An 18,751-nucleotide genomic window follows, 5' to 3' on the forward strand; every position below is an offset into this window, starting at 1 on the left:
TCTATGTATTTTGCCATCTACTGATGCAAAATTGCCGAGTTTATATTAGAAAAAAAACCTCGATAAGTGAGTGAACTTCAAGTCATATGATCCATAAATGAACGTTGCAGTTTTTACGGTAATTAAAATCGAATTCAACTGTCTACATGCTTTGTGAAGGGGGGGGGTATATATTAAGTTTAAATGTTATTAAATAATCTTTTCCAAGCACACTTACATAAAAATAAGCGCATAAAAATGCAAACTACTCTTGCTTCTTCTTCTTCTTTTCTCTATTTCCCTTCGGTACCCTAGACAACCAATAGAGAAAAGTTGTTAAAAGAATGTTCGCTGCAATAAAAGCGATAAAAATACCAAAATTTCTCCATCTCTCTGAGAAGAGAGAATTAACCAGTTTCAAAAAATCATTTGTTGAGTTCATTTGACAATATTGACAATTTTTTGTGGCATCTGAATCCACCAAATACCCACCAGCCAATTTCATATAGTTTTCCATATATTGCCCACATGTTTGGCCGCTTGGTGGGTTCATTACCAATAATTCAGCATCTGAGCATGTAACATGGGTATTTGCCAACCCTGTACTTAAAAGCCCCTGAATCAAGAAAGTGAACGGATTACATCTGTACATGAAAATCCAAAATCCAGGTAATACATCTGGTCCTGCTAAGACACCACAGAAATTCAAACACATAGTGAACAACATCACAGCCAAATTAGCAGCATTATCCGGTAATTCAATAAATGAAATACACAATTGACCCATAGTAGTGGTGTAAACGTAAAAAGAACTAAGCAATAGCCACATCAACACACCACGCGAATTGACAGCATCAGTCGGTTCTGCATTTCTGTATAAGCCAACAGGATAATACCAGCAGAAAAATGATATCGTACCGACGGCTACTTGGAATGGCATTTCTGAAGTGATCTGTGCAGTTATGAACGCGAACCAACTGTATGTTCTCGAGGGTGCTTCTCTTACTTCATAAATACTTCTTTGCCTGCAGAAATAAGGCATCATCTGTTGTACCATAGTGTTAAATGGAATCATGAACATAAAGATAGCAAACATCTGATTTTGCAAACCTTGCATACTGTTTCCAGCCTTGAAAAAACTGAAACCATTAAAGAGGGCTGAAGACACACATAGGAAAAGCTTTGCATAGATGTAACCCGGTGATCTCCAATTCTGTTGGAGCACTCTCCAAGTCACAATTAAATATTGTTGCCAAATAGGTGCCGCATAAGTCTTATGAGCATCAGGAGATTCATCTCTCGGTAATTTAGATAATTCTTCTTTCATGTTATCCAATTCCCTCTGAATAGTTTGGTATTCATCGGAATTTCTCCAAACCTCAAAGTAATTTTGTGATGCATGTGACCCAGGAGCAGCACCAACGACTTCCAACATCCATTCCGCCGGATTTGCGTCAGGAGGACAAGGATGGGCGCCATACTTCTCAAAATACCCAATTAAATCATGACAATTTTTACCCAAATCCCCAAAATACACTGTTTGGCCACCTTTCTGTAAAAATAACAACCTATCAAACTCTTGTAATAATATCGCAGAGGGCTGATGAATGGTGCATAAAATTGCCTGCCCATGATCAGCTAACTTTCTCATCAATTGACAAATAGACCAAGCAGTTTGAGAGTCCAATCCAGAAGTGGGTTCATCCAAAAAGAGTAACAATTTTGGCTTTGCGACTAATTCAACTCCAATTGTCAACCGTTTTCTTTGTTCAACATTTAAACCCTCACCTGCAACACCAACCACAGCATCGGCGTAGTCATACATTTCTAATAAATCAATGATATATTCAACATAATCATTTTTCTCCTGCTTCAGAACGTTTTCCGGTTGTCTTAAATAAGCAGAGAATCTTAAGGCCTCACGAACGGTTGAAGTTGGCAAATGTAAATCCTGTTGTTGGACATATCCAATAGAACGCTGAAAAGAACTATCCAAAGAATGTCCGTTCACCATCCTAACACCATCTGTGATTGTACCGCTTGTGACCCTTTCAGACAAGCAATTTAATAACGTAGTCTTTCCAGCACCCGAAGCACCCATGAGAGCAGTAACTTGACCTGGTTTAACCCATCCGTCAACATGATCTAAAATCACTCTCTCTTCAGATTTGATTTTTACCTGGTAGGTCAAATCTCTCCAATGGAAAATATTCCGAGCGGCTGGTAACCGATGATCACTATCACTAGAAGATTCATGTTTCTCAGCCTCAAACTCTTCTTTGTAATTAATTTTTTCAGATGTACCTAAAGATTCGGAATCCTTTTTAGAAGCATGCTTTTTTGCGTTCTTTTTGTGCTTTCTCATTGCTGATCTCAAGAATAGTGTGATTTCACCTTTCTGCATAGCTCCTTTATTCAATTCTGTCAAGGCAACATAAATAAATAAGAAAAACACAATGAAGCCAACCACAATTCCAAAGTTTCTCCATTTATGAGCGTTACTGTAATTATAAGCAAGTCTCATATAATCACTGCCATTCACAAAATTCCGACCAGGAATAGAACCAACAGCAGAACAAACGTGTTCGTCCGTATTGATATTTTCATAACCAGGGCCATAAGGCACATACATTGCGCATTCAAAATTTCTGTCGTGAAATTCGTTTTCCATCAAAGATTCAAAAACATAGCCCACAGGATTTATGTAATTTATCCACCTTGACCATCCTAACATATTAGGCGTAGGAATTACAAAACCAGTATAAATCACCATCGCTAATAATAAGACAGTAGCAGGAGTCATCGCACCTGGCAAAGATGTTGAAACAGCTCCAATAGACCTGAATAAATGAGACATAACCAACGTGCACGAGAAGTTCATTAACCAGTAGAAGAAAAATCTTCCTGGATTTCTTCTGAAATTCACCATGAAGTAAAAGACGAAGTTGAATGCAGTTGACATGAAAAGCTTAGTTGGTAGTTCAGTGATTACACTGGCCATTGCATCAGCTGACGGCCGGTACAAAGCATACTTCTTATGTTTCTCAACTATTGGACGAGACTCAAACAATGACATGATTTCTAATAAGGATGAAAAAGCATTATATAACACAGCAAAAAACATCGAAGCTCCACGATAATAGAAAGATGACGTTGTCTGGTTCATGTTATAAAAAACTGAGGACAAAATTAGTCCCATTATTAATTGACCTACAACAGAAAAAATTGTAATAGAAGGATCGCCCTTCACTCTTAAAAAATTCCTTCCCATGATGTAGCGAACTTGCATGTAAAATGAGACCGTATAGGGTGACTTGGAAGATAGATGATTCGATTGCCTTGCAACATGAGAGTCAGAATAGTCTTCCAACCTATTTTTGGATTCACATTCGGCGATATGGGTATCAATGTCGTTCACTAATTTAGCATATTCCGGCGATTTTTTCCAATACGCTTCAAACTCCTGCGGCGTATGTGGAACTCTATTCTCAAATCCTTCTCTAGGAACACGTTCGGCTGGATTCGTTAATGAAGTTAAAAAGTCCGCTGTGGTTTGTCTCTGAGGACATTCGTAGCCCATATCTAAAAAATATTTTTTTGCTTTATCAGCTTTGCCAAAATAAATCTGATAACCTTCATACAAAACAACTACTTTATCAAATAAGTCGTAAGCATCCTGGGAACACTGATATATTGCAATCAAAGGCGTTGCTTCTAAAATAGCAGCAGATGTTTTTAATGCTCTGATAAATTCTAACGCTGTAGCAGCATCTAATCCTCTAGTTGCGTTATCCCAACACTGGAGATTAGCACCACATAAGGATGCCTCTGCAATTGATACTCTTTTCCTTTCACCACCAGAAACACCTCTAATGTAGTCATTACCGACATTAGTATTCCTTGTGTGGGAAAGACCATAAGTTGCCATATACACACTAGCCATGTGCTTTGCATATGTCTCTCTATCAACATCGCCACGATTCTGGGGAGTTCTTAATCGAGCAGCGAATTCCAATGTATCACCAACACTCAACTGAGGAAAGTGGACATCCGTCTCAGCAGAATAAACAACATCGCCTCTAAACCGGTGAGCTACATCTTTTGCAGATAAGCCATCGTAAGAAATCTTTGATTCTTCACCAATGTGGAAACCGTAAGTGTTCGCAGCAATTGTTTTCAACAAAGTAGAACAACCAGAACCTGGTCTTCCTAATACCACGGTAAGCTCACCAGGGCGCATTATGCCGTCCATACTTTTCAAAATATCAAAATAACGAGACGGATCGTTGTGTTTAAAGTGCAAGTAGGCCTCCAGCAAAAACTTTGGAATAATGTTAGGAACAGTAGGTTGGTAATCAGAATCAGCAGCAACGCCATAGGCTCTCAAGTTACGGTATGCTATACCCATCTTCGAGCGCTTGAAGTAATTAGGATCGGAATCATAGAGCTTTCTCATGTTTTTGACCCAGAACTTAGCATTAAAATTATCACTATTTGGATTCAAAGCATCTTCAACTTGCTCGTCATCGTAAGGACTCACACCTGGAACTTGCGACATATGAGACAAGTATCTGAGCAAGTCCGCAGAGTTATTTGAAGTAGTACTGTTCAGTGTGATTGTTCGAGCCAATTGCTGAACGCTTTCTTCAACATTGCCGTCGAAACCTCTGTACTCATTGACAGAATGAGACTCCGACAAGGTGTCACCCACGTCATGGAATTTAGAGTCATCAGACCCCTTCCCTATCGACTGGCTAGACATGTCTTAAGTATAATTGATAAGTATATCAATTGACTGCTAATGAGCATTACGTTTTGCTATATAAATAGTATATGCTTCTTTATTGAAACGGAACGGGATGTTGCCGTTCCGTCTAAAAAAAATACTAGTCTGCATAAAGCGCTTCTATTACTCAGAGGGAGCAGCTTTTCTACAAAGTTTAATTGACTATACGAGAGTGCGAATCGTACCCGTAAGCTACCTTTCAATGAATGGGAACCAAATCGAGTTTTACAAGCAACAATAGTAGAATAATATGCTACGTTTGGTAAGAGAGGAGAGGAATAACTGACGTTGACAGTCAAATTCAGGTGAATAGAGCTAATTGGCAATGCTTCAGGCTTGAACTTTACATCGATTTCTTGAAAGATTGAGTTCTTGGCTTAAAGTGTTTTAAGTTTCACTTTGCTGGGCTGTGGCTCTATTTCATCCATATGCTCATCTTTGTTCTCCCAGCCGTACTCGGGGTGCGAATGGTTCCGTCCCGCCTCGTTGAAAAGAGTTTACCGTAATAGTTTATCTCCGAAACAATAATAACGGAAGCGGGTAAAAAACGGAAAATGGGAGTGTATACAAATGTAGGTTTGAATCATAATGAATCATAATGAATTTATGATGATTTATTATAAATTATGTTAAACTTATTACTGAACCTCTTGAAGTTTGTACCAATCTGATTGACTCAGTGACTACAATGCTGCTGAAATTATTTTAAATACACTCTTTGAATGAACTTACTTTATCCTTTTATAACTGAAATGTTAAGCAAGGTTTCCAATATAGCATCTAACACCTGCACATATTCAATGTGATAGGTTCTTGTAACAAGAGTAAACAAACGACACACTTAATACTAATTTTGTAAATAGCTACCAAACGATTATGAAAAATGATGCATCATACAGCAGATGGGTCAGATGTAGATGATGAAAAATCTATGAAGACTTTGATTGAACTCATCACCATCATTTTCAAAACTACAGATGTCAACGAAGATCTGGCATCAATAGTAAATTTTGCAAAAAATCTAGATCCTGACATTCTTTTCCTCATAAAAGATAGCAATGAGAGACACATCGTGACATCCGATCTAGAATCAGATAAGCTCGCTGATCGACTGACGTCTATCACAATGTTGGTAAAAATGAAGGGTAAAATTGTCCTGACATTGCCTATCGAGCGGCAGATAAGTATCTTGTCTATACCTTCAATTCACGAAGCGGACGTAGATGAGCATAATAATGGGTTTCTTGAGAGCTTGAGGGCACTCATAAATATGGGTATCTTACCTTACTTTGAGTCTATGGCACCTGGCGCCCAAAGGTCAGATAATTCGTGGGGTATGGCAAGAAAGAGGCTCAACGAACTTTCGTTATCCCTACAACATTTACAACAGAGAATTCATGTTCCAGACCTTTTGTTATCATCTCATCCCAAAATTAGGCATTTAAATGGCCAGATTAATGAATCTTTACTAAAAGACACGTCATTTTTGAATCAACTTACAGCCATCGTTAATAACTGGACAAGGCAAATACAGTCAATAACAAATTTAAATCATAACCCTTCTGATGGTGATTCAATTATTGAAGAAGTTCATTTTTGGAAATCAATGGAAGCTGCATTGATGTCTTTGAGTCTGCAAATTCAACATCAAGATATCAAAACAACCATTGAAATATTGAACAAATCTAAAAGATTTCATGTTACACTTAGTTTTGAAAATGACACTCGGCTCGAAGATAAAGCTGCATTCACAAGTGTATGTAATTCCCTTTTAAAAGATTTACCTATTGATGAACTCTTGTCAATGTCAGTATCTGATGATCAGCCGATTGAAAAGCTAGAGATTGCTATTTCAAACATATTTCAGCACTTGAGAAAGTTGAAAAATTTAAGTTCATACCCATTGACAAGGGCAATTGAAGTCACAGAGATTACTTTGAATGATGTAACTAAAAAGCTTGTGCTGATATTCACCTCATATTCGTTGATGGCAATGGATATTGATAAGTTCCTTCAATTACACGATACCATGATAATGAAGCTCTTTAATTTATTAGAACAAAATCTTAAATTCATGACCAATCTTTTCAGAGAGCTTTTAAGGAAGAGACAAGAAAAATTTGTCGTTATCAAAATAAACCAGGAGTCCTTCGATATTTTGAAGGCAAGAATTGATTACATAAAGGTGTTTCGCTTAAAGCATCAGCACTTACTATATTACTTGGGCAATATTTTAAGCACGATAGAACAACGTCAGCTTATAGATAGTTATACCACACACATGGCAGCTCTAAACTGCTTAGACCTTTCGAAACCGGGACAAATTATCTGGGATACAAACGAAAAGTTATATTTCTTGACCTTTCATAGGTTAGAATCATCTATTATTAGCCATATGAGCCAAATATTCATATTTTGTTATAGTTTCAACGATTTCGTTTCGGTCCTCAATAAATTAGCTTCTTACGGTAAGGCAATTGAAGAGGATTCTCAATATTTAATGCTGTTGGTTAATGAGGAGACGAGGTTGAGAATACTATCAGCCGCTAATCTTGAGATTGACAAATACATCAAATGCAATACTTCTGCGGACACAGCAACGAAGCAATCATTTGGCTTTTATTATTCTAAAAATGCACCACACTTGCGCTTTCAAAAGCGTTCTATTTGTTCCGAAATTGCTTGGGAAATCAGTTTGATTTGTAAGTTGGAATATTATACCACCAATTTACAGAAGCTTTTGGGCACAAATTGGAGTAAGTATTCTTTGGGAAACGAAATATCGAATAAAGTTGAAAGAAAAATTTCGTCTGCCGACCCGCTGATAATCTATGAGAAATGGTTGAATGACATAAGCCAACTAATCTTAGATGACAACATTTTCAAGGCCAGAGGATATGTATTAAAGATAGTAAGCTTACCGACTTACGACTTAAAGGTGAATTTTGATGTGAACTTAATTGAGCAAGCAAACGAGATGTCACAACTTCAAGTAATGGGCTTTAAGATACCCAGCAATGTTCACTTACAATTCAAAAAGATAGCTAAGATACTGCCCTTTGTAAGGTCACTAAAAAACCATATAAAGCTTCTTAAGAAAACATTTCAGTTTGGCCTACTTGAAACTAAGTATGGACATAAGATCAAATGTCTTTTAAACAACAAAATTTTTAAACTAATTGAAATTTTAAAATGTTCCATGGAAATTGATTGGTATCGTTTGTCACAAGATATTGAATTTGAAATGGTCAAAGCAAGTGATTTAGGTGAGCATAGTCACGGGAATCATAGTATGAAAGGGAGAAATAGTATTTCAAAAATGGTTGCATTCCAAAATGAGGTATCTCTCTTTTACTTCCAATCCTGTAAGTTGTCAGAATTCTTTACTCAATTTCACGAGCAGCTACTTCCCAGATTGATGGCGTGTGACTATGACCATTCTGAAATTGAGTATCACGTTAATTTAATAAAATCGGCTGCAAACAAGCTAACGTTCGACCCTAGCATTAATATCGAAGTACTTCAAATAATAATTGATGAGGAAGTTGCAAGGCTTTTAATTAGAAAGTGTCATAAGCAACTTCTTTTATTGTCACAGTACTTTGCACCTGAAGTGTTGGAGCCACCAGCTAAGGGTCAGAATTTTAGTAATTTTATTCTTCAAATTCAATTTGAGGGTCAGCATTTCATAATATCACCCTCCTTATCTTCAGCTAAAGAAAATTTATTCAAATGGGTTAATCTGGTCTTACAAATGATTGAGACCCAATCCCGAATGAGAGGAGAGAAATTTAATCTAGCCAATATTGCCTCTCAGCATGACAAGGAAAGACTGTTATCGACAATTCTTCAAACGGTACTTTGTAAAGTAGATCAGCTTATTTCACAATGTGAATATTTTCTTGATAATTGGACCTTGCTACAGCGCTTATGGGAACTTGATCTTGGTTCAGAAGGAGATTTAAATGAGCTCTTTCCTGTTAGCTCTGCGGTTGGGACTTGGATTGATACCTTGTATAAAATTACTAACTTGAGGCAAGTCTTTGACCAACCTGAAAACTTCAAAAAAATCGGTCAAAGTATAACTATTGACTTTTCTAAGGTTTATTCACGCACAATTATGAAGTTTGACCGCTTTGAGTCTGAAGTTGCGAAAAAGTTTGGGCTTTTGTTCGGAGAGAGACACTTAATCTTCAGCAGTAATTTGAAAAGCACCAGGAAGGCTTTAGAACTGAGATTGATTGTTCACGACACGTCAAGGAAAATCATACATGATCTTCATCAGCTTATAGAAATAAGAGAATCCATAGCAAATTGGAAGAAAGATATGTTTAATTTCAAGAAAGGAGAAAGATTACTTTTTAAGCTTAGATTTAGCTTTCCAAGCGATTGGGTGTATGCAGATCAGCTGGAATATATATTGCAAGATATAATTGCCTTGGTCGAAAGCAAGGAGCTTAAGATATTCGACAGCTTTGAGTCAGTATCTTCTACTATAAGAAATGCTGCGGACGATATCAATCGTGCTATCTCTTCGTTGGCTGAGAGCTGGATTCAGTCAAAGCCTGCTTCTGAAATCTTGAGCCCATCCCTGGCCATTGGCTGTCTCTCAGAGTTTCAAAAAAGCTGCATTGCCATAGAAAAAGACAAAAGTGCAGTGCTTTTGGTATCAAATTTCTTGAATATACCACTTTCTATAGGAGGAAGCGTCACTGAAATCACTGAAGGTGTTAAAGAGCTCACAGGCATATGGTCCTCTATAAACACAATTTGGATTGGCATAGATGATCTAAGACAGTTAAAATGGCCGGAAACATCTCACAAGGAGTTGAGGCTGAAACTAGATGATCTTATTTTCTCTTCAAAAAATTTCAATTCTGAAATAAAACAGTATGCTGCTTTTAAGAAATCGCAAGAGGTAATGAACACCTATTTGAAGTGTTTTCCTTTGATAAGGGAACTTAAAAGTGGGTCTATGAAGGATAGACATTGGAAACAGTTATTGAAATATTTAGGAGAAGAAGATAAGGCTTACCAAACTTTAACAGTTGGTGACGTTTGGGCTTTGGATTTGAATTTAAATAAAAACATCATTATTTCAGTGGTCAACAAATCTCGAAATGAGCATGCCATTGAAGAGAGTTTGGTTGACATTAAAAAAGACTGGGACAATACGACTTTCGAGTTGTTTACATTTGAACAAAAGTTTCGCTTGGTAAAAAATTGGAATCACTTATTTGATCAATGTACTAATAACCTCAACTCTTTAGCGAGTATGAAGAGCTCCGTATTTCATGGTGACTTTATAAATGAAATCAATAGCCTTGAAGTTAGGCTAAACAAGCTTCACTTATTATTAGAAAAATGGTTAAATGTGCAGACGCAATGGATATATTTATATGGAGTCTTTGAAACTCAAAATACCGAGATCAAAAGAACATTGCCAGTGGAATCGTCACGTTTTACGAATATAACATATGAGTTTTTAAGCATCTTAAAAGTAATTTACAAAAACGATTTAGTCATTGATACGTTGACAATTCCTGATGCTTTTGAGCTGATGGAGAAGTTTCTGGATAGTCTTAAGAAGATACGCAAGTCTCTAATTGAGTATTTAGAGAAACAGCGAGAACTCTTCCCAAGGTTTTACTTTATTGGAAACGAAGATCTATTAGAAATAATAGGCAGCTCAACGGATATAACCAGAATCAATAAGCACTTTCAAAAAATGTTTTCTGGCATCTCTTCGATCGAATATTCCAAAAAAGATTCCTCGATCATCTCCATTACAAGCGAACAAGGTGAGACACTTCGATTGCATAGTCCCATTTCTTTAATTAAATTCCCTTATTTGATTAATTGGCTCGAAGAACTCGAAAAGGAAGTAAAATACACATTATCGAAGATGACATGGGATTCAATTGAGCGATTTGAGTCTCTCTTGAATAAGGACTTAACTCTAGGAGACTTGGAATCTTTTATGGTTTCGATTCCGGCTCAAGTGTGCACCCTTGTTTCTCAAATAGTATTTACTCAATCAACTGAAGAATCAATTAATAAAAAAGGATTTTCATCTCAACTCGACGTATACAATCATTTTGTTGGCATTCTTAAGAAAGGGATCAGCAGTCTAACTGACATGTTAACCCGAAAAAAATTTGAAATCTTAATGATAGAATCCCTCCATCAGCTTAGAATTATCAATTCATTAATCGATGCTGAAACGAAACAAGATATTGATTTTATATGGAATAGTCAACAGTTATTCTATTACGACACTAATTCAACTGATGTGAATTGTATTTCAAGGCTAATTATTAAACAGGGAGGATGCGTTTTCTTATACGGTTTTGAGTATATTGGAATCCCCGAAAAATTGGCGTATACTCCACTTTTGGACAAATGCTTTTTAAGTATGTCTCAAGCGATTGACCAAGGATTTGGTGGCTCTATGTTTGGGCCTGCTGGTACAGGAAAAACGGAGACCATTAAAGCCTTCGGCCATAGCTTGGGTCGAATGGTTTTGGTGTTTTGCTGTGACGAAGCATTTGATTTCCTGTCGATGGGAAGAATATTTCTAGGAATTTGCCAGGTTGGATGCTGGGGTTGCTTCGATGAATTTAATAGACTCGATGAGAATAACCTAAGCGCAATATCTTCTCAAATTGAGGCCATCAAGTTTGGAGCTATGAACCAAAAGGAGGAGGTGCTTATTTCAAGAAAATCTATTTCTGTAAAATCAGAAACTAGAATCTTTATAACGATGAACCCTGATTATGCGGGAAGATTTGAACTACCAGACAATTTGAAAAAACAATTCAGGAATTTCTCAATGAAAAAACCAGATAGTGAAGTAATTGTAGAGATATTACTTACGGTTCAAGGTCTCACATATTCTTGCGATCTTGCATCCATCATCGTACCATTTTTTCAAGATATTGGCTATCATGCTAGTCATCAAATGCATTATGACTTTGGTCTACGTAGCTTAAAAAATACTCTTATGAAGAGTGGTACCAAGAGACGGAACTGTATTATTGAATCAAACGTTTATTTTGAAGAAAAGAAGATAATTCTACAAAGCATTGAAGAGACATTGGCTCCAAAATTAGTTGAAGATGATAAGACAGTATTGAAAAAATTAGAGACCAAATATTTTCCTGGAATTAATTTGGATAACTCAAATTATAACGAATTAGTCTCTGGATTAAAGGAGTTTGCAGCAGAATTTGGAATAGTAGTAACTGAAAAGTGGCTCGAAAAGGCCATTCAATTATATCATATCCAGATGACCCACCACGGAATCATGCTTGTAGGTGCATCAGGATCAGGAAAGTCAACAACATGGAGAGCTGTTTTATTTGCTTTATCGAAAATGTGCCGCATCGATGCTAAATCATATATAATAGATTGCAAAGTCATGGATAAAGATGATTTATATGGACATATGGATCCACATACGCATGACTGGACGGACGGCTTATTAACAAGCATTATAAGGAAAATAGATAGAAATCCTGGTGGTGAATCTAAAAGGATCACCTGGATTGTATTTGATGGGGATATTGATCCGGAATGGGCAGAGAACCTTAACAGTTGTTTAGATGATAACAAGCTCCTAACACTCCCAAATGGCGAGCGTATACTGTTACCTGATAACGTTCGCCTCGTATTTGAAACTGATGGCTTAAATTACGCTACGCCTGCGACTATCAGTAGATGTGGGATGGTGTGGTTTGATCTGTATCTAATTACAATTGGAGACTTGATAGAGAGGAACTTCAATGATTTGAATTCTTCTCCGATAGACTTGCTGGAAGAATCTTCGAATACTGATTTCGAAATTATTTCAATCCAAAAGCTTCTTACAGAGTGCCTAAGACGCTATTTAAAACTAAGATTAGTTTTGAGCCTCATTGAAAGATGCAAAGATTATACACATATAATGGAATTCATACCTCATCGAGTAGTACAGTCAGTTTTTGTATTACTAAAAACATATTTTAGACGTTATCTTTTGCAGGTGACCGCTGGCATCGTAGCAGTGGAAGAAGCTAACGACTACATAGCTAGAGCAACGCTCTTATCACTCCTTTGGGCTTTCTTTGGTGATTGTCCACTTCAAGAGCGTGAAGAGGCGGGAAGTATCATAGCTCAAGAGAATGAATTTGCTGGACTAGAAGGCATCAATATCTCTGGTCATTATATTGATTATGACATATCTTTGCCAGATTGTCAATGGTTGGATTGGAACTCTCAGGTTCAACATATCGATTTGGAACCTCAGCAGGTGCTTAAATCGAATACTGTCATTGCAACTTTGGATACCATCAGACATGAAAACCTAATGTATTCATTATTGAATGTCCACAAATTTTTTTTACTTTGTGGTCCTCCTGGTTCAGGAAAGACCATGACATTGTTGGAGGCATTAAGAAAGTCACCACAGCTAGATGTACTTACGCTTAATTTTTCGAAAGAAACTTCGCCGATTTCTCTCATGAAGTTGCTAGAGCAATACTGTGAATATAAGAGGTCAGCGGATGGAATAATACTTACACCTAAAGTTCGAGGAAAGTGGATAGTCGTTTTTTGTGATGAGATCAATTTACCAGCTATTGACAAATATGGAACTCAAAAAGTTATTTCTTTGCTACGTCAGTTTGTTGAACATGGTGGTTTTTGGAACATCAAAGAACAGGAATGGGTGAAGCTTCACTGTGTTCAGTTTGTGGGTGCATGTAACTCTCCGAAAGACCCAGGAAGACATGCATTAACAAATCGCCTCTTGAGGCATTGTACTGTTATCATGGTTGATTATCCTGGGGAAAATTCATTGCGTCAAATTTATTCAACATTCAATTCAGCATTATTAAAATGTATTCCTGATATGAGGGGATATTGTCATGGTGTTACAGAAGCTATGATAAAAGTTTACTTAGAGACGAAGAGAAAGTTAACCATAAATATATGCGAGCACTACGTATATTCTCCTAGAGAGCTAACTAGATGGTGTAAAGGAATTTTAAAGGCGATTAAGTCATACAGTCCTCCACAATTGATTGATCTCTTGAGATTATGGTACTACGAGGGTTTAAGGTTGTTTTACGATAAATTAGTGGGTGATAGTGAAAGAAAATGGACCAAAGACCTTTTTCGGGATGTATTAGTTCGCTTCTTTCCAAATGCTGATGTACTATCTGTAATGAAGGAGCCGATTTATTATTCAGATTGGTTGTCTTCCAAATACGAGTCAATTGAGAGTAATTCACTCAAGCTATTTCTTAAAGAAAGGCTCCGCGTCTTTAGTGATGAAGAATTATTAGTTGATACTATCCTTTGCGAAGACTTTTTAGAACACAGTTTAAGAATCGATAGAGTTTTGAAGCAACCTCAGGGTCATATGATCTTGGTTGGTTCCCCTACTTGGGGAAAAACTACATTGGTGAAGTTCGTGGCATGGATTAATGGCTTGAAAGCCGTTCAAATGAACGTTCATAAAAATTATGGAATTTTGGATTTTGATTCGACATTAAAAGACATCCTTTTGAAATGCGCTACGGATGAAAGGGTATGCTTCATTATTGATGAATCAAATATAATAGAAACATCCTTTATTGAAAGAATGAACACATTGTTAGCAAATGCTGAAATTCCAGGACTTTTTTTGGGTGAAGAGTTCAACTCTTTAATGACTTTATGCCAGGAGCAATCGACTACGCAGGGCCTTTTGTTGGATACGAATGATGAGCTCTACGACTGGTTTACGCAACAAATCTCAAAAAACTTGCATGTTGTTTTCACAATAAATAAATTGAAAGACAAAAGCTTACCGCGTTTAATTTCGTCTCCAGCATTATTTAATCGTTGCGTCTTAGATTGGTTGGGCGACTGGTCCATGAATTCTTTGTTCACAGTAGGATCTAAATTGCTTGAAAATGTACCTCTAGATGTTTCGAATTACAAATTGCCAACCCTGAAGAATGGACTTAATAATGGTATTAGAGATGTCATCGTTGATATACTTATCTACTTTCATTGTTCACAGGCTTCATCTTACAAGAGGCATCCTGGTAATTTTGTTTCTTATGTTAGGGAGTTTGTTAAAATCTTCACAGAAAAGCTGCAGGAACTTGAAATCCATCAGAAGCATGTAATTTCGGGTCTAGACAAATTAAGGGAAACTGTCATTCAAGTTGAAGACCTCAGATGTGCTCTATCTAAAAAAAGTGAATTTTTGAAACTGAAGGATAAGGAGGCAAAAGAAATGCTAAATAGAATGCTTACAGATCAAAATGAAGCTGAAAGAAAACAAGAATTTTCTGTTGCGGCCAAAGCGGAGTTGGCAAAACAAGAGGGAGAAATTCAAAAGCGTAGACGAAAAGTTTTAGAGAAGCTCGCATTAGCAGAGCCAGCAGTGATAGAAGCCCAAAGGGGAGTTCAGAACATAAAGAAACAACATCTCACAGAAATCAGAAGTATGGCTAACCCACCAGCAGCTGTTAAAATGACAATGGAATCTGTGTGTGTGTTGTTAGGTTACCAAGTCTCGAGCTGGAGGGATGTTCAATTAATTGTTAGGGGCGATGACTTTATACCTAATATTGTCTCCTTCGATAATCAAAAAGAGCTTAGCAGTGACAGAAAACGTTATATGGATGACACTTATCTTTCTCGTGATGATTATTCTTTTGAAGTGGTAGATAGAGCAAGCAAAGCATGTGGCCCTCTTCTTAACTGGGTGCAGGCCCAACTAGCATATTCTGATATTTTGGATAGAGTGGGACCATTAAGGGCCGAAGTTGAATATATTGAATTACAGTATAAGAAAACAAAGGCTCAATTGATAGCAATAGATCAAATGATTATAGAGCTAGAGGATGGAATCGAATCGTACAAGGACAATTATAGTAACTTGATCCGTGAAACAGAAAACATCAAGAGGGAAATGTCACAAGTTCAGTACAAGGTAGACAGAAGCATGACACTTGTAGATAATTTAACATCCGAGAGAGATAGGTGGAAAGCAAGTATTCAAAAATTTGGTTTGCAGAGAGATAAACTTGTCGGAAACTCGATCATCGCAGCAGGATGCATAATATATGCGGGTCCTTATGATCAAAAGCGAAGGCATACAATGATGGAGAGCTTGAGAGATAAATTGAGTGTCATGGGGATAGCATATGAACGGATAAATGTCTCGGAATATTTGAATCAAGAAGAAGACGATGTCCAATTAAGCACATTATTTAGTGATGATTTGGACCTAGAAAACTTCGTGATCATCAAAAGATCTCGTATTCCTTTCTTAATAGATCCTTCCTCAAAAGTAATTCAGGGAATAATGAAAGCTTTTTATCCTCGACAGCTTATTGTTACTAGTTTTCTAGATAATGGCTATTTGAAACAACTTGAAAACGCCTTGAGATTTGGCGGTATAATAGCTATTCAGGATGCTGAATATTATGATCCGATTTTGAATCCTATTTTAAGAAACGAAGTTCACTATAATGGCGGTAGGAAAGTAATAAAATTGGGTCAGATATTCATTGACATTTCGGAAGAGTTTAAACTAATTTTGCACACCAGAGACTCACTGATAGTAGTTCCAGACTTCGTTTCATCAAGAGTTTCAACCATTAATTTTTCGGTTACTCGAGGTAGTCTTGAGAGCCAGATACTTAATATGACACTACGCACTCTCGAACCTTCCTTGGATGAGGAGAGAAAGCAATTGGTGTTATCTCAAGGTAAGTATAGAGCTCGTCTCTTTCAGCTTGAGAAGCAACTCTTGATGTCATTGGGAGATTCAATTGGTAACATTCTTGATAATAATAGTATAATTGATAATCTAGAGAGCTTGAAAGGAGAAAGTATGGAGATTGATTCTAAGGTTTCAGAATCGAACAGAATTATGACTAGCATTGACGAAAAAAGAGACAATTATGTTGTTCTAGCGGAACACTCCTTAAAGCTTTTTGACATAATAGAGCGGCTCTCGTCAATGGAAAGACTTTATCATTGTTCAGTTGAGACCTTTCTAATGATATTTGAGAATTTAATGTCCTCTGTGAGTCACGATGAGACAATGTCGAATATTCTGAGGGCTTTATACAAACAGCTTTATTCCGAAATTTCACCCTCTTTGAAGTACTTAGATAATATGATATTAGCTATAAGTTTTGCTGCATGTTTTTATTCGATAGAGATTGGCGACTATTTCAGAGGTTTTTTCGCATTAATCTTAGATGCTGTTCACTCTGGGAAAGTTTTAAATGATATTGGCGAGGAATTTGGAAAAGCCATTTCAAATGATTTAGAAATTATTTCTGGAAACAATTCGCATGTTGGTGTATCTGATGACAAAGATTCTGCCGTTTCGATCCTCAGAGACGTTATCAAATGTCTTTCGTCAGACAATAAAAACAGGGAATCAACAATAATAAGTTTTTTCGCAGACTTTACATCGTTCTTGTTCTCTGGAATAGGAGCTTTTAGTTCAAGATATGATTTGGAATACTGGGCAACACAAAAGAATGCTGCAAATGTGCCCTTGCTTTTAGCGTCGTCGCAAGGTTTCGATGCAACATCAAGAGTAGAGTTATTGTCCCTTCGGTTAGAAAAGAAATTATACATTTTTTCTATGGGCTCTAGAGAAGGATCAGAGATTTTGCATAGAGAACTTGACAGAGCTATTACGTCAAAGTCTTGGATAATCATTCAAAACGTACAGATGTCTCCAAAATGGTTAGACAACCTTGGCAAAAAATTAGAAAATGTGGATAGTCAGAGTGAGTTTAAAATGTTTTTAACAACTAATCTTTCGTCTAAGCTACCAACAGGAATTATTAGAACTTCTAAAGTCTTGATATTTGAGAATCAACCGAGTTTGAAAACTAATTTGATTGATGCCCATTCTTTACTCTATAACGAGCTAGTACATGACTCAAATGTTATGCGTCATCTCTCATTGCTACTTGTTTGGTATCATGCTGTTCTCAAGGAACGACTAAGGTATGTACCCTTTTCTTTCTCAAAAAATTACGACATCAATGACGTAGATTTGACTTCTGCTTATCGCGTTCTCAAGAAAAACATGCAAAACTTGAAGCTTGGTGATATTCCGTGGGAAGAAGCTGGTTATTTAATCGGTGAAATTGTCTATGGTAGTGGCATCGACAACAGAGTAGATTTAAAATATGTTTCTACACTAGCAAAATCGTTGTTTAAAGACGAGTCTATGAACGCCTTTAGTGTAATTGATAGCCAGGTTGTGGAGGAAATAACATCGCTACATCCACCTTTGGACAAAAGTGCAGAAGAACAGAAGTTGTGGATATTAAGCTTGTGCGATCAGATGTCTCTTAGTTACATCGGACTAGAAGAAGATATAGGTAATCTCTTAAGAAAAAAAGAACTAGAAGACGTATCTGGAAAAGTGATCGGGCTACTTAATTGAACAGACAGTACCTGGTGTTCTCATCTATAATAGACTTCGGTTCACAATGCTTTTGCTAATTTTATTAAGGTTTACATACAAAATTAGAGAATAGAATTTATATGAGTAATATCATCAGATCAATATTTTAAATACCAAACGATTGATTTATTCATCGTCCTCTTCTAATGTTTGAGCAGCGATACGATCCAAATCTCTTTGACCGTTCTCAGAGATCCTTCTACCTCCCTTTGGAGAAATTTCTAAGACACCGATTTTTTCTAATGCCTGAACAACCTTTCTGTTGATTGAACCTGAAGCATCAACGTGCTTGTGAGGTCTGAATCCTCTGTTCTTGGAACCACCATACAACCTGTTTAACTTACCAACGCCAACTTCCTTTCTCAAGTAGATATGTCTAGCAACGGAAGCTGATCTCTTGTAAAACCAAGTTTCGGCTTGTTGTGGAGGTAACTCGTTACCAGCAGAAGTTTTAACAATGTCAACATAACCTGGAACTTCCAACTTACCTTGACGTTGCAAGAACT

At 36.8% G+C, this 18,751-nt stretch overlaps 2 protein-coding genes across 2 annotated transcripts; one reads left to right on the forward strand and one right to left on the reverse strand.

The window, feature by feature from the left end:
• Positions 1-244: 244 nt before the first annotated feature.
• PRCAT00001837001 (pleiotropic drug resistance family ABC transporter) lies at positions 245-4,741 on the reverse strand (the record flags this gene model as incomplete). The annotated part of the gene is made up of 1 exon (XM_062951656.1): positions 245-4,741. The coding sequence occupies one exon, from the start codon at positions 4,739-4,741 to the stop codon at positions 245-247; it is 4,497 nt and encodes a 1,498-aa protein (XP_062808637.1).
• Positions 4,742-5,648: 907 nt separating this feature from the next.
• On the forward strand, positions 5,649-18,224 carry DYN1 (dynein heavy chain; the record flags this gene model as incomplete). Its single annotated transcript, XM_062951657.1, has 1 exon — positions 5,649-18,224. One exon carries the CDS (start codon positions 5,649-5,651, stop codon positions 18,222-18,224), a length of 12,576 nt encoding a protein of 4,191 aa, XP_062808638.1.
• Between the last annotated feature and the right edge of the window lie 527 nt (positions 18,225-18,751).

Source organism: Priceomyces carsonii (genome assembly GCF_900007245.1).
Source record: "Priceomyces carsonii strain CBS4050 genome assembly, scaffold: Debaryomyces_carsonii_scaffold_2, whole genome shotgun sequence".
Classification (NCBI taxonomy): domain Eukaryota; kingdom Fungi; phylum Ascomycota; class Pichiomycetes; order Serinales; family Debaryomycetaceae; genus Priceomyces; species Priceomyces carsonii.